Source organism: Narcine bancroftii, chromosome 6 (genome assembly GCF_036971445.1).
Source record: "Narcine bancroftii isolate sNarBan1 chromosome 6, sNarBan1.hap1, whole genome shotgun sequence".
Classification (NCBI taxonomy): Eukaryota; Metazoa; Chordata; class Chondrichthyes; order Torpediniformes; family Narcinidae; genus Narcine; species Narcine bancroftii.
Window position 1 is genome coordinate 82,371,545 of NC_091474.1, and position 27,356 is coordinate 82,398,900.

General features: G+C 41.6%; 1 protein-coding gene and 1 long non-coding RNA gene across 11 annotated transcripts in view; one reads left to right on the top strand and one right to left on the bottom strand.

Moving 5' to 3' along the window:
* cdh23 (cadherin-related 23) overlaps window positions 1-27,356 on the bottom strand; it is an 874,975-nt gene that overhangs the window by 15,614 nt on the left and 832,005 nt on the right. For 8 of the 9 annotated variants that reach the window (XM_069885557.1, XM_069885556.1, XM_069885568.1 and 5 more), the window contains 8 exons: window positions 24,231-24,408; window positions 22,318-22,529; window positions 19,169-19,360; window positions 17,388-17,501; window positions 15,561-15,687; window positions 14,300-14,551; window positions 10,166-10,327; window positions 720-976 (listed from right to left, as the gene is read on the bottom strand). In XM_069885557.1, coding sequence (XP_069741658.1) covers window positions 720-976; window positions 10,166-10,327; window positions 14,300-14,551; window positions 15,561-15,687; window positions 17,388-17,501; window positions 19,169-19,360; window positions 22,318-22,529; window positions 24,231-24,408 — 1,494 coding nt within the window. The remainder of the gene's footprint in view (window positions 1-719; window positions 977-10,165; window positions 10,328-14,299; window positions 14,552-15,560; window positions 15,688-17,387; window positions 17,502-19,168; window positions 19,361-22,317; window positions 22,530-24,230; window positions 24,409-27,356) is intronic. The other variant, XM_069885559.1, reaches the window with a different exon arrangement.
* On the top strand, window positions 4,216-26,727 carry LOC138736295 (uncharacterized). Of its 2 annotated transcripts, XR_011340199.1 has the most exons (8): window positions 4,216-4,463; window positions 14,231-14,376; window positions 15,331-15,448; window positions 17,697-18,004; window positions 20,418-21,211; window positions 21,718-21,804; window positions 23,179-23,798; window positions 24,286-26,727. It is a non-coding gene; the product is annotated as an uncharacterized lncRNA (long non-coding RNA). The 2 variants fall into 2 exon arrangements; XR_011340200.1 differs by lacking the exon at window positions 20,418-21,211.

Here is a 27,356-nt window from a genome sequence, read left to right on the forward strand (position 1 = left end):
AGAAAACCCACACAGACGGGAGAATGTACAAACTCCTTACAGACAGCGTCGGATTGGACTCTGGTCACTGTCGCTGTGACAGGTTTGCGCTAGCCACTACACTAACAGTGATCACAGCAGGGTCCAGGCTAATTCCACTCAAATCCTTCATGCCAATAGATTTTTGGACACAAGAAGATCAAGGGAGTGGGAAGTTCAGTGTCGAGTTTCGATGGAGATGTTCAATCCAGTGACCATTGGAGGATCTTTCCTGGACTCAAATCACAAACAGTATCATTAGGAAAGCACGTCAGCGTCTCCACTTCCTCAGGAGTTTGTGGACGCTTGGTATGACATTGGAAATGCTGGCAAATTTCTACAGATGTGTGGTGGAGAGTGTGCGTCACAGTTTGGTAACGGAACACCAATTTTTTTTTTCTCTGTATTGCTCAGTACATGTGCACGTCGAGCCAGTTTTTTTGCATTCCCAAAGTGCTAATTCTGCCTCAGCTGCAGGAAAAAAAATCTCAGGGTTCTATGCGATGTTGTGTATGTACTCCGACAATAAATCTGAATCTGAGTCAGCACAAAGGGCCACAGGCTTGTTCTGCTCCTACTACTTCCACCCAGTGTGCTGTGCACGGGTGGGTTGGTACACTCGAGTTGGGTCTCATTGCAAGGTATCAATTGAACAATCTGCGGTTGTGCTGAAGAACAAGCGCCAAGAGTAAATGAATTACCTGCACGTCATCAGTGTTGACTATGGCACCGGTGATGTTGGAAAGAAGCTTAATAAACTGCTCGCCAAACTCCCGCACCCTCTCAGGGATCTCGTTAATGACTATCTTCACTCGCTGGTCATCCCTCAGAATGTAAATCCCGATCACTGATGTATCGTTGTGCCCAGCTAGATCTGATGCCATGATATCAACCAAGAAGTAGCCAGGGCTGTAGGCCGTGAAGAGGTCAAAAGTTCTCACAATGCCATCATGTTCCCCTACAAATGGATTCAAGGTTAATACTTTAATGTATGGAGTGGAGTACATGTAGATAGAGGAATGAAGAATTATCAGTTGGCTAAAATGATATTAAATCAAAATCCTTTAATTCCTTTTACAGTTATTAATCATTACTTCGATGTTTCCTATAATTGTGGAATTAAAAAAAATAAAGGATTGTTTTTGGGATCTGTATTTTTGACTTTTGACCAATTAAAAGAATATACATACCACATAAAATACTATTTTTTCTTATTATCAACTTTAATTAGCAGAACAAAGTCCATTTGAATATCTAATAATGGTTACATTCAATGAAAGATTTATTACTAATATGTATATTAAATTACAAGAGACAATTCAGAAAAAGGATTTATTCAAATCTAAATCCAGATGGGAAAAAGATTTAAATATACAGATTCACGATGAAGTATGGTCAAAATTATGCTATGGAAGTGTAACTAATACAATTAATGTTAGATATCAAATGGTACAATTTAATTTTTTACATTAATTATATTATACACCATACAAATTACATGCACTTCATTTAAATTGTTCTGATCAATGTTTTAGATGTGATAAAGAAGTAGGATCTTTCCTGCACGCAGTCTGGGAATGTGAAAAGGTAGATAAGTTTTGGAAGGATGTAAGTATTTTATTGAGACAAGTTTTGAAGACACAAACTTTGAATGATCCGAGAGTATTTTTATTGGGAAATATTTTCAAATTGAAGTTAGATATCTATCAAAAGAAGTTTTTAAGTGTAGCAATAGCAAAGAAATCTATAGCTGTAACATGGAAATCTGGTGATATTGTGGAGTTGAATAGATAGCAAACAGAACTATTAAATTGTATATCATTAGAGAGAATAACGTATAATTTACCAAATCAACCAGAAAAATTTGATAAGATTTGGAAACCCTACATGGATTTTATTGCTGCGACTTTTCCTGCAGCGTCCACCATGCCCTCATCCAACTGCCCTAATTAGTTATGGTTTTAGATTGTTATGTAAACTGCAATTAATTAATTAAAAGATATAGGTTTATTAGACAGGCTTTTCTTTTTTTACCTACTTTTTTGGAGAGGGAGGGAGAAAATATGTAAAAACTATTACTTTTGTGTCATAGTTTTTATTATTCTTATGTTATGGATAAATACTGTTTTGGCGCAAATGGAAAATATTTTTTTTTAAAAAGTTAATACTTTAACATGTGGGATTGTCTGGGTGAAGCAGCTCTACCTCATCTCCATCGGATCACAAGATAAAGGAACAGAAGTAGGCCATTCAGCCCATCATGTCTGCTCTGCAAATCCCCCTGAGCTAAATTGTTCTCACAACAAGTTGCAAGTTCTGGTCTTTTCCCCCATATCTCTCGATACCTTGAATAATTAGATACCTATCAATCTCCTCCTTAAACTCCCTCAATAATCAGGCCTCCACAGCTGAATGTGGCAACGAATGTCACAAATCCACAACCATCTGGCCAAAGAAATTTCTCATCTCTGTTTTAAATGGGTACCTTCTAAAGTCCTGGATTCACCCACCAAAGGAAACATCTTATTCACATCTAATCTGTCCAATCCTTTCAACATTCAAAGTATTTCTTATTCTTCTATACTCCAATGAATACAGTCCAAGAGCCACTTAACGTTCCTCATATGTAGGCCTCGCATTCCAGGAATCATCCTGGTAAATAATCTCTCCAACATTATTACATCCATTCAAAGGTAAGGGGCCCAAAACTGCACACATATGGAAAATATACCTATATATTCATTAATCCATTACCATGTAACAATTTACTATGGACTGGGACAGATTATAGATATGTTTTTGGGAGATAAATTGGAGTAGGTCACATACCAAAACTTTAAAACAGATCTTATTTAAAATGCTGTAGTTCTGCTCATGCTAGGCCAGCGCCAAGAACCTTTGCAAAAGCTTTGGAGAGTGCCCAAGAGACTTCACTAATGGACTGTTGTTTACAAAAAGGCAACAGATGAAAGAACTCATTGGAGCCGCAGGCTGTCTGGAGTGCAACTTGCTGTTCTCATGTGGTTTTGCAAGCAGAGAGAGTCAAACAGGCTTTTTCTCTGAGAGAGAGAAAGAGAGAGATCAGTTCTGCAGTCAGCAGCAGCAAGGACTGGAACAGGACAAGCTAGAAAGCTTGTGGAAAAATTCATACTGGAAGATGGGTTGTGAGTGCTTAGTTCAGCCTGCTCAAAGCCCTTGTGGTTCATACAAGAGGAGAGGACTGGCTACCTATTGTTTCACTTGAAATAAGAGAAACAAAAAGGAACTCTGTGATATGAAAGAGGTTATCATCTAGAAAACCCTGATGGGGCAAGTTTCTTCGGCAAGACACTGAAGTGGCTGGTTACAACGAATCAGTTGTGGGTGTCCAGTGAACAACAAATCTCTTTCTGAAAACTGACAAAAACCTTCCTGAGCGGTAACCATTTACCTTTCAAGCACCAATGACTGGTGAGCTTCATAAATGTTAAATTCTGTGCACAGTATAAGAATTTCCTGCAACCAGTGAACTTGGAGGAATGAGAAGTGAGATTGGACTGTGAATCAAAGAATTTTTCTGTACATACACGTACGCTTAAAATTAGAAAGGGGTAAAGTTAGGTTAGTTAAGTCAATAGTGATAAGTTAAAGTGTGATTCTGTTTTCATGTATAAAGATAATTAAAAGCAAAATTTGTTTAAGTAACCATTTGTCTTGGTCAATATCTATTGCTGCTGGGTTTTGGGGTCCTCTGAGCTTGTAACAGTACTTTAACGAGACTGTTTTTGGGAAATATTAATGTAATTAAGTTACAGCCACAGTTTGTAGAAAAGTTGGCTGATTATAGTATATGTAGAATTTGCTGTCTCCAAAGCCTGCTAACTTTAAAATGCAAAGGGAAAATATTTTCATCCCCAAGGTTACACAAAACTGCTCACTTTAAAACACATCCAGAAAGAAAGCATCAAGGTCATACATGGGAGTAACAGGAGATCAGATAGGAGATGTTAGACAGGACGAGGTAGGGGGAACCATAGTGGTGAGTGATTTATTTGGAAACAGGCCGGTTATAAGAAGTTAAGTGTAGCGCAAGGAGAAGTGATAAGAGAACCATGACCGGGAAATGAACCCAGGATGAGCTAATTGATACAAAACATGTATCAAAGTCAAACATTGATAAGTAACTGAAAATCTGAATTAAAAAAAAGGGCAGTGTCTCATCGCAATAGGCATTTCAGAGCCCAGGCTTGGATTTGTCTCAGGTTTTGTTTGCAAATAAAGGCTTAAACTTTTCTGAAGAATTCTCCTGACTCATTTTTGGACATCAAAAAACCACAACAGGATTTGGCACTGTGAGCAGGATTGGAAAGAGACTCATCAGAAAAGAGGTGGCTGGTTGAGAGCTTCCCAGCCCCTTGGGAATCTTCTTGGAGCCGACAGATAAAGGGTGGCCAGCCACAAAAAAGGTAAGCAGTTTTCGCTTCAAATTTCCATCTGGGACCTAATTCTTTACTTCTTATATTACTTAGAAGATCTCAAATTGGATGAAGCACAAAAAAAGATTTATTATGATAGCCTTAGCTGTAGTAAAAAAAATGTATAATGTCAACCTGGAAATCAGAAGAGAGCCTGAGAATACAGCAATGGTACATAGAAATTAATAAATGTATTCCATTGGAAAAAATAACATATAATTTAAAAAATAAAGTCACAGTATTCGAACAAATTTGGGAATCGTACATGGAACACAACAGAGAGGGCCTACCGTGGACTTCCACCCCCTAAAATGATAGAATGAGAAGAAGAAATGAACTGACCCAGTGTGTAACAGTAGATGATACAATTTTCTTATTTATTTTCATTGTGTGATGACATTTTTTAATGGGTTTATTGTATTGTATATGTTGAAAGTTTAGTGGGTAGGGAGGGGGGAAAAGGGGAGAAAATGACACTGTGTCATATTCAAGAGGGAAATGTTTGTGTGTATTTTGGTTAATATGGTTCATAGTTTGAAAAATTAAAAAATTAAAAAAAAAAATTCCATCTGGGACACCGAAGTGCCAAATGACAGTCAGAGGGTCTCTCCGATCCAAAGAATCTGCTGACAAATTGACCTAAAAGGAGGCTCGGAGAATTGATCAGGAAAACTGCACAGTGAGGTGTATTGTAGAAATGGATAGAGTTTGTTTAAAGGAAAAATTCCACGTGGTGTTGGCAAGTCCTCATGAATACTGCCCAACGTAAATAGGGGTCTGCACGGGCAGAACGGTTAAGTTAGATAAAACTGGGATCAATTGGACAATTTAAAACCACAAAGTTTTTGGGAAAAAAGTAGAAGCAGCATTGAAAATAGCACTGTAACTGCAGAGTGGACAGGACAGAAATAAAGACCACGACTGGACTGAACGACAAAGTGAGCTGAACAAAATAGCACAATGAATAAAGCAACTGCAGTTGAGATGCTAAGTAAAAAGTTCCCAGTATCTAAAAACAATATCATAAAAACATCTGAAAAATGGAAGAACAAAAAAGCTATCAACCCAGTGGTGAAAGGGAAGGCACCTTTGACGTACATGTGTAATGAAATGGAATAGAACTGAAATAATCAAAAATTATGTCTGAAGATAAATCCAAAATATGAGAATGAAAGAGAGAGCAGGAGAGAGATGGAGGAAATCGAGTCAGGCAGTGAGGAGAACTAAAGAAGAAAGTTAAAAAACTGGAGAAAGAACCTAAACAGGAGGAGAATCAGGACAAGAGACCTACATTATGTGGAGTAAATGTAACTCCATGTTCTTATTCTTCAACTTTGATACAGGATATAGAGGAGCGGGCTACAAGGGGTGACCTTCTATGCAGAATAATGATGTCATCTTTTAGTTCAACTTGTTTTCTCGAGTGTGTAAAAGTTGATGCATCCCTTTGGTAAACACAGACCTCTGGAGACTGCTTTCAAGGCTGAAAGCAGTAAGGGTTCTCTCAGGTTAACTTGGGTCTCCAATTAAGAGTTAACTGGACCAGCTGTGTCCTTTGCATCTGGAAGTGGCAGTTTCAATACATTTGGCAAACCAACCAGGAGTCCAAGATTGAGGAATGTTTGCTGGATGGTGTCAGTGACCAAATGAACTAGCATCTAAAGGCCCACGGGACACTTACCCGGTTCTTCTCTTAGGGTGGTAGATCAATTGATCCTTCCCTCCCTTTAGCATAACTCTGATTCCAGATGAACTAAGAGTGTCACATCCCGAGCACACAGAGGATAAGGGCTTGAGGATTTGCCTGGTGAGGGGATAAAAGTACCGTCCAACATAACATGCTGTCCGAGTTCTGATGCTCTGCCTTAGACTGGTTGTTAAGAGGGGAAATCCCCCACGCGAAGTTTCAGGACCCTGAAGTGGCCGCAGAGGAACAAAAGGACAACATGGGACAAATGTGTGATAAGCCAGGAGTAAACACTCCTATGGGAAAAATGTTGGGAACGAGTAATGTGGGGACCCCGGAACAGCCAATGAGTTATTTATATCTGAAGTATGGTAAAAATTTAAATTGGACAGTGAGTTTTATGAATGGAGCAGGAGGCCAGAAAAGGGCTGGACAGGTAATTTTATGATAGTCAGAAAAGGGACTGGTCCCAACCATGCTCCAATTACACGGAGCAGGCGGAAGAATTTATTATGGTAGTAATATAGCCATGGCAAAACAATGTGGGAAAAAGAATAAGAGCTGGAGTGATAATGGTACCTCCAGTCAAATAACCAGACTAAACCTGGGAGAAAGTTGATGCAAAACTCCTAGTGTATACAATGAGATCTTTATTTTGACCTAAAGCGTATCCGTGGCTCATTACTAATTGGATGGGGTCCTGTTCATTGAAATATGTGGTTCCCTCTACACATCATTTACAAGTGCTACACCAATCAGAAGTTAGGGCTATTGGCTGATGAATCGCTTAAATGGTTCCAAGCAGATAAAGGAAGGTATATAGAAGGCCAGCCATACTTATTTGATCAGATAGATTGTATGACAAGAGGAGGTTGCCAGGGTACTCGCTTTTACATCGCAATCACTTCTGAATTAGCACAGTCAGCATATTTCTTAAATAGTAGTTACCCCATGTGTTTTGATGGTATAGGATGGGAATGTGAGCTAGTAAAGTTGAAAGATGATTTGCTTTGTATAGAAGAACACGATTGTCGGATTAAGGAAGGACACTTTTCATGCACTTGTTAAAGGAAGGAATGTTTGAATCTAACTCGAGGAACTCAGGTGGTTTGTGGGGATATGCTGCAAGGAGAAAGAATGGGGAAAATATCAAGTAAGGATAGGAAAAATCACCCTTGATTTTGCTCATATATAGATCCCAGACATTATTACCAACAAATGTACCGAGACCCCAACATGTTATCAGTTAAAGAAAGCCTAGATATTGCAGGAAACAGCCTCCCTGCCTTGTTTGCCATTGGGACGTTAGGACTTCTTCTCATCTCATGCCCAGAAAACGCGAGCATCAGAAGACAGATCGTCACTGAGGAGTGACAAAGGAATTTGTGTGGACCATAACAATCCTGTTACCCTAGGATCTGACATCGGATGGCGAGTCTACATCCCTTGGAAGATCAGCTGGGGTGGTAGCTGCCAAGAATTGCAATCATCTCATCAGTGGCTGAACTGCATTGGGCAATGAGACAGTGGCAGGGTTGAAGGCTGTTAATTGAGAATTGGTAGAATCGAGGCTTTTCTCTCAACAAACCAGATATGGTGGGTTATCAGTTTGTTCCCCAGGGTGGGGTAGAGGGGATACGTGCTTTACAAAGGCAATGCAAGATATCCATAATCAGTTAGATAGTTTTAGACAGGGACCGAGGGGCAGGTGAATGGATTGCTTGGCTAACCTGAATATTTGGAGGGTCAATGGGGGGGGGGGGGGTCATATATCTTACATGCAATTGTGATATTAGCTAATTAAAAATTATAAACTGAAAGACAAAACTAAGAAAAGGAATGTCGTACCTGTATTAAAGTTAATTAAAACACAAAACGGAAGCCTGATGTCTAGACTGAGGAGAGGCTCCATCAATGATACGGACGGGTACAGCATCAACAGAAATACATGACAAGTTCTTGGTTTAGATTCCCTGGGAGACCAGGGTTTGATTCAAAGTGGGGAGGAGTGGGATAATCAGACATTGGTACAGTGCAGTAAGGAGGGAGGGCTGATGTATTGTTATAATCTGCATGACGTGCAAGACGCACAAAAAGAGAGCAGCATGGCTGTGAGGGTTCCTGGGTCTTTTTTCGTGTCTCAGTCATGAAGGGACAGGTTTTTGGCTCAGTGGCCCAGGGAGTGGGAGAGAGAATACTTTGAAGATTGAGCACAAAATTTTGCAAATATCCCAGCTTTAAGGATAGCTATTGTAGTTTAACCTGACCTTTTCTGTATGCAGCTTTTTGTCTTCTCTCTCTCTCTCTCTCTCTCTCTCTCTCTATGTGAGACCATTTAGGACTCAAAGGGAGGAATACATGGAAAATATACCTATGTACTATTCATGATTTATTCATTAATCCATTATTATGTTAATAATTTACTATGTACTTCATCTACACTGTTTATGGGAAATATTAATGTAATTAAGTTACAGCCACAGTTTGTAGAAAAGTATGTGTGGAATTTGCTGACTCCAAAGCCTGCTAATTTTAAAATACAAAGGGAAAATATTTTCATCCCCAAGGTTTCACAAAACTGCTCACTTTAAAACACAAGTCCAGAGAGAAAACATCAAGGTTATATCTGGGAGTAACAGGAGATCAGATAGGAGAAGTTAGACAGGACGAGGTGGGGGAACCATAGTGGTGAGTGATTTATTTGGAACAGGCTGGTTACAAGAAGTTAAGTGTAGCGCAAGGAGAAGTGATAAGAGAACCATGACCGAGAAACGAACCCAGGATGAGCTAACTGATACAAAACATCAATCAAAGTCAAACATTGATAAGTAACTGAAAATCTGTATTTATAAAAAAGGGCAGTGTCTCATAGCAACAGACATTTCAGAGCCCAGGCCTGGATTTGTCTCAGCTTTTGTTTGCAAATAAAGGCTTAAACTTTTCTGAAGAATTCTCCACGTTTCCTGACTCATTTTTGGACATCAAAAAACCACAACACTCAGTACTCCAAATGAGGTCTCACCAGTGCCCCATGGAGCCTCATCAACACCTCTTTACCCTTATACACTATTCCTCTTGAAATGAATGCCACCATAGCATTAGCTTTCTTTTCGGATGTGACGGATATCTCCCTTTCCACAGTGCTGTTTGCAGCAAAACATCACAAACACTAGCCCAAGAAAGGATGCAAGGTCAGAAATCATAGATTTCTGAGAGTGAGCTTCCAGAGAGAATTCTAAAAATTTGAGAAAAACATGGATAAAATTACCCATGGTCATCTCTCCTTTTTAGACCCATCTTTGACTAGATCTCTGGTCACCCTTTGTAATCTTTCCAACTTGATGATGAGTTTAGTTTAAGCATCTGTGAGATGGACTTTTTATGTGCAAGGTAAATTGTGAAAAACACTGACAAAGTCAGTTCACATCAACTTGTTTAAGTGCTAACATTGGAACAGGCCAATACCAAGAGTTTGGGGTTGTCAACCTTTTTCTTCCCACTCACATACCATTTTATGTATTCCTTATGCCATCGGTGTTCTGTGATTGGTAAGGGATTGCTTAAGGTGGTATGGGAGTGGGAAGAGAAGGTTGAGAATCACTGACCCAATTATTATTGAAATATTTTGCTTAAGAAAAATTGTCATTAGCCCATTTCCTTTGGAGTTATGAAATCGTGCACATAACGAGTCAAGATAAACAGTGGTTGTCAAACTTAAAGCGGTATGTGAGTGGAAAGAAAAAGGTTGCGAACCACTGGGTTATGGTTTCACAGCAGCACACTTGAACGGTACATTGAAGCACACATTTCCTATAATCCTACTGTAGTAAACCACTGTTGCATGTAATTGTCTGGTCAGGCGTACCTATTGGCCCATTGTACCTATAGCGTCTCCACACAGACTCCTTTGTGCAGGAGAATCGAACAGTATGGATGTGCCTTTGTTCTTAAGTGAATAAGAGCCTACTGGTTTCTCAACAACCGTCTTTCAAGGTGCATCACCTACCAATGATGAAGACGTTCCCAATATCTTCAGAATCATTAAACTGCAGCTTAATGTAGCGGATATTAATGATCTCATAGAAGATTAGGCTGTTGTTTCCTATATCAGCATCGTATGCCTCCACTCTGATCAGTTCTGATCCAACTTTGGCATCAGTTGCAACACCTACAGGCAGGAGACAAATCCATTAGACTCCACGCACAAGGTAAGAAACATCAACAATATTCAGAAGTTTGTAATTTTGTAATAAAAATTGCTTCCTTTTCACGTTTGGCCTTTAAGAGATTGGGAGGCTCAGTTTACATATGCTGCTCAATGTCTGTGCTTGTATATGTTGACCATTGTTAGGGCAATCCCCATCTCTTTGTATCATTCTTATGTTTGTTGAATTGAAACAATAAAACGATTGACAAAGAAAAACATTCATGTTTGGAAATGAGTGTGGAGAATCTGTGCAACTTGTTGCCACAGGTGGTTGTGGAAGCCAAGTCGTTGGGTGCATTTAAGGCAGAGATTGATAGGTTCTTGGTTAGCCAGGGCATCAAAGGTTATGGGGAGAGGGCTGGGTGGGAAAATAGATCAGCTTATGATTGAATGGCGGGGAAAACTCGATGAGTTGAATAGCCTATGTTTTATGATCACTTAGACCAAAACTCTCCTGTAGATGTAGATCATATTTCCCATGACTCTGTGTCTGTTTCCTGAGCGAATACTGGTGAAAAAAAAATTAAGATCTCCTCTGTCTCTTTTGGTTTCAAATAAAGTCAACCACTCTGATCTTCAAGGGGACCAATTTTGTCCCTTACTATCCTTTTGCTCAAATCCTTAGGATTTTCCTCCACATAATCTGTTAAAGCAACCTCATGCCTTCTTTTTGCCTTCTTAATCTCTTTCTTGAGGTTTTTCTTTGCATTTTTATACTCCTCATTTTGCCTTTTCCTGCTATACATCTCTGTCTGCTTCTGAACCAGATCCCCTTATCCCTCAAAAACCAAGGTTCCAATTTAGAATCACAACCTGAGGCCCAGACTTATCCTTTTCCATAATTAACTTGAAAGTAATGGCATTATGATCATTGGACCCAAATGTTTCCCTTCTCATACTTCTGTCACCTGTCCTGTCTCGTTCCCTAAAAAAAGATCCAGTATTGCACTCTCTCCACTTGTTACCTCTATATATTGAATTAGAAAACTTTCCTGAACATATTTGACAAACTCCAGGCCATCCAGCCCTTTTACAATATGGGAGTCCCAGTCAATATGTGGAAAATTAATCTCCTACAATCACAATCTTATGTTTCCCGCAGCTGTCTGTTATCTCTCTACAGATTTGCTCCTCCAATTCTCACTGACTACTGGGTAGTCTATAATAAAACCTATGAGTGGGTCATACCTTTCTCATTCCCCAGTTCCACCCATATAGCCTCAGTAGACGAGCCCTCTGGTCTGTCCTACCTGAGCACAGCTGTGATATTTTCCCTGACAACCAATGCCACTTTCATCCCTCCCATCCCCTCACCTCCCCCACCCCCAAAGACCTGCCTCTCCTGCAACCACGCTCTAACCTTGTTTGCCTTTCCTACAACACACCTTGCATTGAAATAGATGCACCTGAGAACCTATCCACCATATGCAACCCGTTGACTTGTAACAGTGCAGGTAATTTTGAAGTGAAAATTAATCTTTTCCTTCCTCCATTCTTCTATCTGCTCTGGAAAGAGTAAACAATCCTAATCTTGAAATAACTGTTCATATTCACATGATGTAAGCACAGAACTTTTACGTTCAACTGGTGAGATGGGAGGCTGTGGCTCGACTGCTGTTGGAAACTCTCTTCTTGCTTATGGAATGGCGGTAAACATTTACCAGATAAAAATTCAAGCAACTGGCAGCGTCAAGAAATTAAGGAAAATAAATTTTAAAAATTAAAATAAAAAAGAATGAATAATAGGTAAAAATGTGTGAGTTTAAAATGCAAATATAAATGCTCTCTGAAGTAACACAAATGTTTGGTGACGATGGGAGCAAATATTCAGCCAGCGGAAGGCCTTGGTCGGGCTTTGCTCATAACAGTTGTTTGAATATAGTTGTGTGAAACAGCAATGGCGTTGTCCAAGATGAAGAGCTGGTTGATGCCGCTCGCCGTTGGGGTGAGTTTCTTAAAGTATCTTCTTATCCCTGGTTAGTAAGAGTCGCACCAGTCAGAGGCTTTATCTGTAAACTTGGGAGGTGGGCGCGTTTAATTATCTATAATCTTATTGTTTGTCTTTCGGGTGGTTCCGTGGAGGGGGAGAAATCTGCAGCTGCAGTGAAAGTTAAATATTTTCAAAGACTGTGACTGAAAATAAAGTAAAGTGAAGTTTCTTCAGTCTAAGTACAGAGAAGTATTTTTGTCTTTAAACTGTTTATTCTTAATGCAGGTGCATGAGTTAGGCCTTGTTGGAGTAAGTCTCAAGCAACCGAAAAATACACTTAACCAGCATCTATGAATCCCTATAGCTGCCAGATACCAGGGGATTTCTGGGTGTGCGTTTTGAGAATGTTTTTCTCTCCAGTAATATATATGCACCAATGAACTAAACATCTTTCACAAATGCACATTGAAAACATAACTGTGGCCAATTGTGTATTTCTGTGAACAAAATTGATCTATAGTCGGTTGAGACAAAAACACAACAATTAATATTCTTTTAGAAAAGACTATTGAAAATTTGGTCAAGGTAATATTTGCTTTATTGCCATGTCTCTTAAACCAGCAACATTACATAGAACTGGTCAGTCTGAACAAAATGGCATCCTCCTTCAGTGGATGACCAAGGCAGCCACATTTGTAAATTTATTGCAGGACTTTCTCTTTTATGTGAATGCAAGGAATAAAATATTCTACAAAGAACATGAATTCATATCATTGCAAAACATTCCCATCTACCAAGAAAAATGAAGTGTTTGATCTCTGAAATTATCATCAAAATCTAAAATGAGAGTGGTTGTGTGAAGTTCCTGGATGCAGTATCTAGAATACAAAGAGAGATTGAGTTGACTGGGTCTTTATTCATTGGAGTGTAGAGGTTGACGAGGCAATCTGATAGAGGTATTTAAAATTATGAGGGGGATAGACAGAGTAGATGCGTATAGGCTCTTCCCCTTGAGGGTAGGTGAGATTGGAGCAAAGGGTCATAGTTAAGGGTGAGGGCAAAGTTTAGAAGTAACATGAGAGGAAGCTTCTTCACTCAGAGAGTGGTGGCTGAGTGGACCGACCTTTCGGAACAGGTGATTGCATCAGGGTCAGTTTTCAGAAGGTTAGATGAGTGCATGGATGTGAGGGGATTGGAGGATTATGGACAGAGAGCGGGTAGGTGGGACTAGAGGTCACTTAAATCGTTGTGGACTAGAGGGGCTGAGATGACCTGTTTCCATACTGTAATTGTTATATGGTTATATCATGAGCTTATTTCAACTAGGACTGGGTTTATTTTCAGTTACATTGCAGTGGTTAACAATTTTCCTTCTTGATTAACTGTTGTAGGAGTATGCAGAGAGGAAAGTCATGTAAATTGACATATGGCAAATTCTCTCAGCGTTGTCCTTCATTCTTCTCTCTCCCCCAAGTACAGGACCCCTCCTCCAGCAGAGTCTATTCTTGGAAGTTCCACCTTCTCACTTTGGGAAGTTGGTTCTTCTGAACCTCTTCTCGAATTTATTGGTGACCTGGCGCAGTGGACTCCCTGTGAGTGGAAACTCTTCTTCCCTATCTTCCTTGGCAAACTACTTCATTTATCTTTATCACAAGATAAAGGAACAGCAGTAGGCCATTTGGTCCATTGAGTCATTATCTGATTACCCTCAGCCACTTTTCTAGACAAAAGAGTTGAGAATGTTCAGGTTTTCCTGATAAGAATTGATCAGTGTTCGAATAACTTTCCTCCTGCATTCATTATATGGAGATCAGTCTTAATGATCAAACCAAACTTCAATAGGTTGTTGTAACTTTTCACCCCTTTGCTCTGGAAATGAAGCAGTGCTGTTTTTTATTGAATACCCATTTTAACTAGCGTTGTTGCTTACACAGATCCCAACATCTGTCTCCTCCTCTTACCTAAACGGCTGCAGTTCCTCACGGTATATGAAGGAAACCTACCGGCTGTATACTCAGACTTTGTGAATATTGGCGGCTGGTCATTAATGTCACCCAGGAAGATTCGGACCTCTTGGAGGGTAAGGTCAGAGCTGGGGTCAAACACATAATTCCTCTGCCTTGACGGTCTCCAGTTCCGGTTGCTGGAGGCCTTGACAATGATGATGTAGAATGGGTTAGTTTCTCGATCCAAGTCATTCAGGACCTTCAACAGCCCATTCCTGTTCAAATGAAAGTTGTTGTCTGGATCTCCAGCTGGATTGAGAAAGAATTTAATGAGCTTCCCTTGATCGAAACACATTAAGTTTGGATCAGTAGAGATTAAAAAACTATGATAGATCATGATGATCTGAATTACTTGGATATTTTGGGGTCGAGCTACGTGATTCCAGACTCCCTGATATCCAAGAATTTTTTTTCCCAAAATGAATTTATTAAGCACCAAAAACAACTTTGTACACATTATACCCATGAACCTTGTGCTTCTGCTTTCATTTTTTAACAGAAAAACAACACATTTTTACACCAACGTTCACACACACCCTCAGATACTTTCCTGGACTCCCCACCCCCTGACCACCTTTGCTGACAGTATCATTGGTACATTATTGATTGTTCTGGTGCAACTGTCTCACAGTTAATTTTTTACTCTGTAAGCACTCGCAATTCAGAGAAAAAAAAAATGCATAAAGGGTTGCTATTTTTGGAAAAATTTTCCGGTGGACTATCTTAAAGTGCATTTGATTTTCTCCAGTTTAATAAAGAAACTGATATCCTTAATCCATTGTGTACTAGAAGGACCCCTATCAGACTTCCAGTGTAACAAGATTAGATGCTTGGCTAATAGGGATGCAAATGCTATTGCATTTTTCTGCAGAGAATTTATGGAGTTGTAAGAGATTCCAACTATTGCAGTCAATAGGCAGATATTTCGGATAGTGTGCTGAAGACTCTGCTCCAGAACCCTTGGATTTTGGGGCACTGATAAAACATGTAATTGGGATGACACCAATTGGATTTGTTCTCAATTTCAGAATACATGGCTGACGGTCTGGATTTTGAAAAGTGAACCCTAAATGAGTCCCAAGCGAGCGTGGGAAGTGGCAAAACAAATTTTCCCACAGTTTCTGATAACCAAGTTAAGAAATCAAGGTAAAATTGCTTTGTTGTAGGTTCAGTCAAAGGTAGGAAACTGGCAGAGTTGAAAATAATATGCAAGATTCAGGCAAGCGACGAGGTACACCTCAAACAACGGGAAACCTACCTGCTATGAAGTAATAGACCACTGCATTGCGGCCTTCGTCAGCATCGGTGGCTCCAGTCACGTTCCCGACAACCGTGGCAGGATCAGAATGCTCGGCCACAAAAAGGAGCTGGTACTTCAAACTTCTCTAATAAAAGATGCGACAAGTTAGCTTCTTGTTATTCCGAGTGAGAAGATGTGAAATGGAAATAACTTTGCATGTTCTCTTTGCTGAAATTCAAAGATGACTTTCCTCTCTGCACTTTGGAAATATTTCCCATTTTATTCAACCTGCACATTTCTGACATAATCCCACAATCTGAAATGTTCTAGAGATGTGATCAGATGCTAAACATGTTTTTAAAACATCTATCTATTCCTGTATTAGTTTATGAGGAAACAATATTGCAATGTACTACGACCGGGGTGATCAGGGCAACCTGCTGCAGTGTGTGAACTTTCTGAAAATCCTGGAATAAGACTAGGCCCCCTTGAACCAACCCTTCCATTCAATAAGACCATGGCCGACGCTGTCATCAACTCCACTTTCCAACCCATTCACCATCTTCCCTGAGAAATCTATAGCAGAAATATGGGAGGAAAATTCAGTCGTTTATTCAGCTTTTTAGGAGAGCTAATGGAATACTGCAGTGGTTTAGGTCAACCCAGACGTGGCCCTGCAGTTGTGAAATCCCTCTCGCTAACCTGCACTGCCTGGTTACATACCCAGAGGGGATCAACGTTTGCTTCACAAGGCACTCAGCCGTGCCAATCTTGTCTGCTGTTTGCTCCTCAATCTTCACTTCACTGACAGGTCTCACCCACCTCCTAACTGCCCTGTGTCTCTTTATCATGAAAAATAGAAATGTAAAGCCCGATTCATTTCATATAACCCTGTCACTGCACAGCCCTAAATCACTGGAACGTCCCTAATGAGCCTTGAGAAACCACATTCCATACTCATGCAGTTTTCTAGTGAAGTTATGCATTTAAGGCATTTAGTCAAGCGATATAAAAGAATTGAAGAGCAGATGCTCTCGACATTCGCTGGGAATAGTTCAGAACATACACAGTTTCAAATAGGAAGCAATTTAAAGACAAGGGTGCAGAGGAGATTTACAAGGATGTTGCCTGGTTTAGGGAGCATGCCTTATGAAAACAGGTTGAGTGAACTCCGCCCTTTCTCCTTGGAGTTGCGGAGAATGAGAGGTGACCTGATGGAGGTGTATAAGGGGATGAGAGGCATTGATCATGTAAATAGTCAGTGACATTTTTCCAGGGCTGAAATGGTTGCCACAAGAGGACACAGGTTTAAGGTGCTGGGGAGTTGGTACAGAGGAGATTTAAGGGGTAAGTTTTTATGCAGAGAGTGGTGCATGTGTGGAATGGGCTGCCGGCAACAATAGTGGAGGTGGATTCGATAGGGTCCTTTAAGAGAATTTTGGATGGGTACGTGGATTTTAGAAAAATAGAGGCTATGAGAAAGCCTAGTTATTTTTTAACATGTTCACCACAACTTAGTGGGCCGAAGGGCCTTTATGTGCTGTAAGTTTTCTATGTTTCTATAATATGCAAATAAAAAAACCCAGGGAGAGGATTATTTCCCCCTCTCTCAGCCTTCAGTTCTCTGGATCACACTGCCTGAAAGGATGGTTAAAAGGAATAACTTTTATGTGAGGGCTGTTGAGACTGGAGTTGGGATAAGTGGGCTAACTCGTGGGGGGGGGGGGGGGGGTGGTGGTCATATTCTGCACTGTCAGAAGTTCCTATCCGAGCCCCTGCCTCAACAGGATCAGGCCACTAGCCCGTCTCTGATTGGATTCGATGTGTTTGCTGAATTGTCCTCACGGGTGGTTTAAGGAAGAGCGGCTCATTATCATCAATATCATCCAAGGACACTTGCAGAAGTTGTGTGGTCTCGTAGGGAACAGGTTGCCCGAGGTCATAAGCCAGAAGAATGAGCTGGGGAGAAAGCAAAAAATGAAGAGTTTAATTCTCTAGTATAATATAACAAGAACAAACAACACTTCTTCCTGTCTGGAAAGGAGCTAAGATGCATCCCCATACAGTTACTGATGGATTTCATGTATCTGCGCTCTGCTCAATGCATTTTGCTGGAGAAATTATGTTGAATTTGTGTTTGTTTCGTTCTCAAAGTCTGCACAAGATACAGCCCTTAAACTGAGAACGTGGAAGGCCATGGAAAAATCAGTGGCTGTCTGATCTCATCTGCACCAGCTGTAGTTCGGTGTCACTGAGAGTGCAGGTAGCAAAGAGAATCACCCCAACGGCGAGCAGCATCAACCAGCTCTTCATCCTGGGCGACGCCATGGCTGTTTGACACAACTTTATTCAAACAGCTGCTACGAGCAAAGCCTGATTAGGGCACCCCGCTGGCTGAATATTTGCTCCGATCTTCACCAAAGATTTATGGGTTACCTCAGAGAACATTTACAATTTTAAATGTATGTATTTTTTATCTATTATTTTATTCTTATTAATTTTAATTTTAAAAAAATTTCCCGATTTCTTCTCCTGATTGGTTGAGGCTGCTGGTTGCTTGAATTCTGGATACATGGGGTTGTACTGCATACCCCCGGATTAACTATAAATCACAGTTAATACCAGAAGGAAAATAGTCCAGGGCGAGAGAGAAACAGTGTTTGGAAGTTGGATCAGGATCTAAGTTGGAGCACCAACCCATGTCCATATGTGAGTGCCTTGCATTAGCACCACGGTTAGCGTGGCAATTAGACAGCTTCAGTGACCTGGGTTTGAATCTGGCATTGTCTGTAAGGAGTTTCTTCGCTCTCTCCATGTCTGCATGGGTTTCCTCTGGGAGCTCCGGATTCCTCCAATCGTGCAAAATCATACAGGGTTTGTAGGTTAACTGGAGTATTTGGGCGGTGGAGGCTTATGGACCAGAAGGGCCTGTTAATGTGCTGTATGTCTAAATTAAAAAAAATTCAACCACTTTGTATAGTGGCAAAATGTCTGACAGCATTGTAGGACAAACAAATTATTGACTGTACATCACAAATGGCATATCACTTGAAAGCCTTCCAATGAAATCAAAGGAGAATTCTAATCTTTCATCAGCTTGTAGTTTCTCATTGAGCTTACAGCTCAGGGACAGGCTATTTTGCCCCCTTTTTCATTCTGTGCTGTGTCTGAGCCTCCACCCATTTCAACCAATACTGCCAACATCACTTCAAGACAGAGAGATTTCATATGACATCCAATAAGGCAGGGATGGCCAAACGTTTTTGGTTGAGGGCCACATACAAAAATATATCAGGAGCCATGGCTCAAACAATATTAAGCCCTACAGTTTTCAACCACCTTCAGCTCCTTTAGCAGGTCATTTAAAGCCTGTACAGAGCTGGCGGCAGTTGGACTGGGCGGTTGGACCCTTTGGGAGAGTGCTGAGACTTTGTTCCCTGCTCTCCATGGGTCCACACCAGCGGCAATGCTGCATTTACAGTACATCTGACATGCTGTCATTTTTTTCTTCTTCTAACAGGCCACTTAAGAATGGGCAACAAGGGCCGGCATTTGACCACCCTTGCAATAAGGTGACTCCCTCCCACCATCAAAATGACCTTGCAGGAACTCCAATTCTCACTCACATTATAGACAGCCTGTCTTTCCCTGTCCAATCTGGCAGTGGTGTTGATGATTCCGCTGATGGGATCGATGCTGAAGTATTCCCAGTCTCTGTTGACCGCTGTCTTAAGGAAGCCATAGCGAACTGCCCCATTCACACCCTCGTCATTGTCAGTGGCCAGCACTTCATACACACTGAACCCCGGGTCCCTTTCCTGTGAATGAGCACAAGAGTACACTTCAGGTATCTCGATCTCAAGTCACACCGAGCTCACACGCTAGAGCATTAACAAACCCAACAGAACCCGAATGAATGAATGACATCTCACTGTCACACCAATTTCAGTATAATTAACACACAAGATGCCACGAAAAGAAAAACATATTAATGCAAAAGGAAGTGAAAATTAATAATTAATATACACAGATAACACACAAAGATGGAGAAATTCGACAGAGTACTTTATGTAGCAAAGATAGATACATAGCCAATATTTCAGACTTGAGCCCTTCATCAAGGTATGAGCAAAATGGAGGCAGGTGTCCATACAAAATGGTGGGGGGAGGGAGGGGGAGTGGGAGGAGCAGAGGCTCACAGGCAGAAGGATAATGGAGGGAGGGCACACCAGCAAACAGGGGAAGGGGGGGATGGCTCTGTCAATGGAGAGGGAAGGGGGTGGAGAGCTGGAGGAAAGAAGACAGAAGAATAGGGGAGAGAGGGAGAACCGGGAGAGGTATGGCAGAAACCGGAGAGTGCCAAGATGGAAAATTAGGTGTTGCTTTTCCATTTTACGGGTGGCCTTGGTTTGGCAGTGCATTTGGCCATGGACAGACATTAATTTTCATAGCTGGCCAGTCATGCAAAAAATGTGCTGTGTCAGTTCTGCAGATCTTTGGTGGTTTGGGAGGAGATTCAACTTAACTGTGGAAGAAGGAGTGCAGTGTGGCAATGTTAGTGAGAGAGGAGAACAGGGAAAACCAATGACATTCACAAATGTTTACATCCATAGATTAAGGAGAGGCAGGAAATGGACCTAATTATTTTGTCCCTTAAGCCTGTTCCACGATACAATATTGTGGCTGAGGAACGATTAACTCCTATGGCCTCTCTCCGGTCAATGAAAATTCAACAATCTCAGATTTATGATTAACAAGGAACAGCATTGATTACAGCTGACCTCTGCATTACAGGGGGGTTTTGTGTTTCTAGAAAATGTTGTATTTGCTTACTTTATTTGCACATAAATTTCATGAATGTGAATTTTATTCCAGATCTCCCAACAGAACATGTTTCTGCTTGATCAGGTTGTCGTATCGATTTGGAAAATGTGGACTAAATCATCTCTCATCCAGTCAAAAATGTACAGGGATTGGAGGTTTAATTAGAGTATTTTAGGGAATTGGCTTGTGGGCCTGAAGGGCCTGAAAGGCCTTTCACCGAGCTATATGTCTAAACTTAAAATTAACACTCGGCCCTTTCAAACTGCCATGTAAAATTGGGTTAACCAGACAATTTGCCCGGTTAGTGCCCCAGTTTTGTGGCAGTTTGAAAGGTCAACCATGTCAGAATCCAACTAGGTCCCAGACTAACCTCAGAGGTAGTCAAGGAGCCCAGTTAAACTTGCCTAGTTCGTGTCCACAGGTGATTTGAACAGGAAAATGGCTGACCTGCTTATTCCGGTGACATTAGCACTTTCATGTGCGTGTCACCGGGCAGCCAGCAAATCTGGCAGTAATTCCAGTGAGTGCGTGACGTATCATCGTGGGGGGGATCTCCCTTAAATCACCGGGTTGGGTCAATACCCTTGCGATTTGAAAGGTGCTTCCAGCAACTTTGCCCCAGTAATCGCATCTGGGTCCAAGGAGGGCACCCAACTGCTGCAGTTTAAAAGGGGCTATTGTAAAGAACTGGTTCCTACAAGCCTAGTTAGCAAATCTGCAGGTATCTTCTTGAGTGACAGACAAGCTACGTTCAACAGAACCCACACACAGAAATCCTGCTGCTCAATCAACCGGATTGAATGAGATCAATGTAAAGAAGGGTTCATTTCCTTCCAGTTATGTAGGTGAGTCAGCAAACTTCCTGCTAACTAGTACATCACCTCTCACACTTTCAGTGCTGAAAGAAATGTTATTATTTCTAATGTTGCGTTTAACAGGCTTCTCCATGAAACAAAATCTTCTCAACAATTTGCAATTATGCACGCTGGGAATGGGGTGGGGCTGGGCAAATTTCCAAATTACAGTTCAAGCCCGAAAATCCCGATGCTAGAAATCCAGAATCCAAACTCCTTGGAAAATCTTGGCTCTTGCAAGTATGCATAAGTGCCACAGCAGCAACAAGCGACCATGTGGATACTGTGGAAATTTAAATTTTAAAATATTTAGACATGCAGCATGGCAACAGGCCACTTGGGCCCATGAGCTCATGCCATCCAATTTACACCCCATTAACCTACACCCAAAAAATATTTATTGATTTTTTTTTGTCCTTTGTATTTTATATGAAAAAATGTTTTGTTAATAAACTTTTAAAGTTTATCTGTTTATTCTCTTTATATTTAATTTCTAGAAGTACTGCTCAAGAATCTAGAAATTGCGGATTGACCCAATCCCCAAGCAGACTGGATTTTAAGACTTTACTGCAATCGTAATTAAGGTGAGAGGGGAGAGATTTAAGAGGGAACGAGGGGCAACTTTTTCATTCAGAGGCTAGTCCAAATGTGGAACTTGAGAAATGGGTACAATCAGTGGTGTAGCTAGGTGGAGCCTTGAGTACATTTTTCAAAAGTGGTGCCTTTTCCCCCTCTCCCGCTCTGACGGCACAACACCACCACCCTACCCACCCCAACTGCTCTGGTCCAACGCTGTCAAAATATTGGTGCAGCCCACCATTCAACCACTGACTCACCATCTGGTATGTGTCGTCGAGCCTTTTATATCTGCTTGCTCCTCCTAACTTTTGAACATGGCTACACCCCTGGGTATAATGAGGATGTTCAAAGTACATTTGGGCAACTCTTGGGGATAGGAAGTGTTGAGAAGGGTATGGACTAATTGGAGGAAAATGGGATGAGTCAGAATGTGATCTTGGTCGGCATCGATGAGTTAGACCTCAGGGACTGCTGTATGACTCCCTGACAATGGCATAGGCCCCTTCACCTTGTATTACCTCCAGGATGTGAAGTATTGTCCCATTGGGAGGCCTTACGAACACTGGTCGGTTGTCGTTCACATCAATCACATCGACCTTGAGCAGAGTGGTCCCCCACAGTGGTGGCCTGCCTTTATCGGTGGCAACAACGGTCAAGTTAAATCTCTCATAGGACTCCAGGAGCCGTGTAGTGGTGATTACTGCTGTGTTTTCATCAATCCTAAAGGCCTCTGGAATGAGAGAGAACAGGGGACAAACCCCCACACCACATGTTACATAGAAGGAAGCACAATTATGTGGTTCTGGGATCTGTGTGCAGGAAACATAATCACTTCATCTACATAAAATTAAAAACTGGCATGACATTGAACAGGAAATTAGAAGATTGTTGTAAATACCATGTGGATCATGGGAGGTGTACAGGGAGGGATGGAGAGAGAAAGAGAAAAGAGAGAGAAGGAAAGAGCAAAAGCAAGGAAGAAAATAATGAGTGGTGATATCTTGAGAGATGGTAAATGTGATTGAGGATAAATGGCATGGAGAGGTAAAAGGGGAGAAAGGATCTGGAGAGAGAGAGATACAGAGGAAAATAATCCTCTTTTACTGGCAACATCAACTTCTAACCAGCATTAATTGATGGTAAACTCTTCCGTAAACAATCTTGGTAGTTAATGGTTGTGAGCAATGCTGTAATTTCCAATGGGGTTGTAACTTGTGGTGGGACCCTCCAGAGATGGGAATATGAAATTGCCAATGGGAGCTATTGCCTGTAAACTAGAGTTGTCTTTAGCTGGGCCCTGCTCATTGAATAATATGGAATTAGTGTAACGTCTTAGAGGAAAAGGAATTCACTCCAGTTTATCCCCCTCCTTCCTACAGATGTTCTTCCCTTTTGAGGAACTACTGACACCAGCAAGTGCTGCAGAAAGTGGGAGGGTGTGGATTAGGTCATCAACAGAAAAAAAACGGAACAGCCAACACCACCCCAACCCAAGGCAAGGATGTGGATGTTCACATTTTTCTTGAGCTCACATTCTTCACTTCAGCTGGCAGCTCATTCCATACTCCCACTATTCTCTGGGTGAAGAAGTTCCCACTCATGTTCCACCTAATTATTTCCCCTTTCACCCTTAACCCATGTTTTCTGGTTTGTATCTCACCCAACCTCAGCAGAAAAAGCTGACCTACATTCACTGTATCTTTACCCCTCATAATTTTAAATACCTCTATCAAACCTCTTCATTCTTCTACACTCCAGAGAATAAAGTCTTAACCTGTTTAACCTTTCCCTGTAGCTCAGTTCCTGAAGTCCTGGTCACATCTAGTAAATCTTCCCTGCACTCTTTCAATCTTATTGATATCTTTCCTCCAGTTAGGTGAACCTCTGCACCACTCTTCATTCTGAGTCGAAATACGTGGGTTATTCTTTTAATGATGACAGGTCAAATCTTGGAACCTCAACCAGACAAAGAAAGGTCCATCACTGCCAGCCTTTCAAGGTCAGTTTGGAATAAATTTTGAACATTAACTTTGCTGGAAACTCCTCTAAATGAAGATTAAAATGATTTGCGGCACGGTTAGTGCAACACTGTTACAGCGCCAGAGATCGGGACCAGGTTTTCAAATCTTGCATTGACTGTAAGGAGTTGGCCTGTTCTCTGCTTGGGTTTCCTCCAGAGACTCCGGCCTCCTCCCAACGTTCAAAATGTCCCAGGGTTGTAGGTTAATTGGGTGCAATTATGCATCAAGGGCTCGCGGGCCAAAATGGTCAGTTACCATGCTGTATGTGTAAATTTTAAATATAAATGTACTTATTCCTAGCGTCCTGGTGAGATGTGTAGCATAAGAGTTTCAAACATAAATGAGACGATATGCAAAAGAATTATGTAATACTTTCCAAAAAAGAATGATTAAAAAAAACATTGAATTACCTGCTCCTGCCCCCTGAATACTGTACTGTAACTCTGCATTTTCCCCTTCATCTAGGTCTGTTGCAGTCATGGTGACTACAGAAGCCCCTCCTGGCTCATTCTCATACACACTGGTACTGAACATATTCTTTGAGAACTTGGGCCGATAGTCATTGACATCCAGGATGGTTACCAGCACCTGTAGCAAGAAATAATTTCGTCATTAATCTGTGAGTCTTGAATATGTTAACCTTGAGTTGTTTGAAGATGGTTCTGTATGTGCCTCATGGGATGGGAAGAACTCAAGGCCACAGCTGGGGTCCGAATGCAACCATGGTTTGACCCTGTCCCAGCTCGGCACTGATGCACCTATTCAGAGACTCCATTGGAACTCCCATGCAAGAGGCAAATGAGGGGGTTGCTCAGATCTGCGGAATGAGCACCTCTGGGGAGAAGCCTCAGACAACGCCTGACCCTCACCGGCATTCAGGTACAAAGCGGACGTTTGCTGGAGGGCTGCGGGGTTAGAATGGGTAGGAGAGGGGAGGGAGGGGCAGAAGGAAAGGAAGGATGGGTCAGGTAATGGAATGATCAGTCTCTATCCTCAAAGACGCTCACAACCCAGGCCATTCCTTCAGGAAGGAGGTACAGGAGCCCGAAGACAAGCACCCAATGTTACAAAAACAGTTTTTTTTCCCTCCGCCGTGGACAGTGAACCACAGATAGCACCTCACATTCTGTTCTTTTGCCCTCATTATTTATTTTTAAATAGTGCAGTAAGGAAATGTAATTTCTAGCAAAGTTAGCACCTGTAATGCACAATATTGCTGCCACAAAACAACACATTTTATAACACATGTTCATGACAATAACATACCCGATGAAGGGCTCTATCCCAAAACATTGGTTATACTTCATTATTTTTGCTATATCAAATACAATGTCTGACCTTCTGAGTTTCTACAGCATTACTTCAATCACAGAGTCTGCAGAATTTCATGTTTTACTTCATGAACAATGATCCTGATATGATGAGAGCTTATTGTCATAGACAATGTACAGAAGAACTGAAATTCTCATTGCTGCCACACAGGTATGCGAGATCCACCAGCAACAATACTGAAGCTAAATTAGCACAGCTTACCATGATATATAAAAGGACAAATAAATCATCCTCAGTTGTGGTCAGTGCGAAAAAGTGTGATACTTCTATTGAGCAGAACTTAGTAGTCTTGGAGTAGTCTATAGTTTGGATAGTGTGGGGTGGAGGTGGCTGGGAGAAAGAGGGAACTAGAGTAAGAGTTTACAGGAGGGGGTGTGATCAGGAGAATGAGGAGGGAGGGGGTTTAAGGTTGCAGTGGGAATCCTCAGGATTCCCGACAGTTTCAGGCCAAATTGTGCTTAGTATAGTCAACCTCCCCCCCACCCCCCTCCGTCCCTGAGCTAAGGCGTGAACTGGCAAACCCAAACAAGACAGATGGGGCCAAGGAAGAAGCTGCAACAGCAGGCCAACCCTGGGAACCTGCTCCTCTGGATACATTCCCCAACTGGAAGTGGGTGAAGTTGCAGGGTAGAAGCTCAGCAACAAGTGATGGGTGTCCTCTAGAGATAGATTTGCCAATCAGCAGGGAGCCTGCATGAAGTTCTTCATCACTGGCCAGATATTTGACACATTATGAAAGTAACCACATCCTCTTTCACTTCTCAGAAGCAGGTGAAGCAATCCCAGAACCAGCAGCTTTTTAAAGAAAATCAGTGAAAAGTCGACCTATGCCTCGACACTTGATATTTGTTGGGTTGATGCCGTGACACCCACTCTGCAGTCCTCCTTGCTCTTCAACCCTTCTTCCCCTCCCACTCTCCACTCTTCCTCATCCCTTTTCTGTCCCCCATTGTTCTCCATTTCAGCCAGATGAATCCTGTACTCTCACTTGCCCATTCCCATGGCTTTTAATTTCTTGCATCAGAATGGGAGAACTGCACATTGCTAAGTCAGCAATATCAGAGATGGGATTGGGCTGTTCAGCGTCTCCAACTGCCACGTGTGTTAGATGGATCACCACTCTCTTGTGTCTCATTTCCAATTTTGCTCCGTTATTTTTTCTGCACCATTACTTGCTTCTGCTCCAATCACTACAACAGCCTTAGCCTCCAGGATCGTCAAATTTATTGTCATCTAATTGCACAAGTACAACCCGGCGAAACAGTGTTCTCTGATCCTCGGTGCAAAACACGCAGACACACAACCAGGTATTACTGAATGCTACACATAAATAAATAAATAGATATTGTTTAATGAATATGAGAGCCTCAAATGATTAGTGTGAGCAGTTCCTTTGGTCGTTCAGTATTCTCATTGTCCGTGGGAAGAAGCTGTTCCTCTGCCTGGTGGTGCTGGCTCTGATCCTCCTGGATCTCTTTCCTAATGGGAGCAGCTGAAAGATGCTGTGTGCAGGGTGGAAAAGGTCCTCAATGATGTTGTGTGTCCTCTTCAGACAATGACCCCAGTGGGGGGTCATAAATGGGTGGGGGGGGGGAAGGGAGACTCCATTGATCCTCTCTGCTGCCCTTAACGTCCTGTGGATTGACCTCTAATTCACAGGAGAAGGAGGAGTTGGAAGAAAAACAGCAAATAAGCATGGGTGGAGTCTTGGCCCATCCCATGTTTTTGATCCACAGCAGACTGGATCTAATCATGGCAATGAGGATGGAAGAAATCCAACTTCTGGAATTCCTCAGTCCAGCAAGGAGCCTCATTCAGCAAAGTCAGACTGAGATTCTGGAGCTTCTGAATTCGCTGCAAAATGAATGTTTGAAAACACAAGGGGACTGAGCACTGGACAGAAAGGCTTTCTGGCCTGGCTCAAAGTCACTGCTTTTGACTGGGAAATGCACAAAAGTGCTGGAGAAACCCAGCAGGTCACGCAGTGCACATAGGAGGCAAAGATATACAGCAAAACCCCTGGTATCTGGAATTCAAGCCACCAGCAGCCTCAAGCAACTGGCAAAAAAAAATTGAGGAAATAAATTTTAAAAATTAAAATAAATAGGTATAAAATAATAGGTAAAAATATACGTTTAAAATTGAAAATAAATGTTCACGGAAACCTTTAGTGAAATATTCAGCCAGTGGGGTGCCCTGGTCAG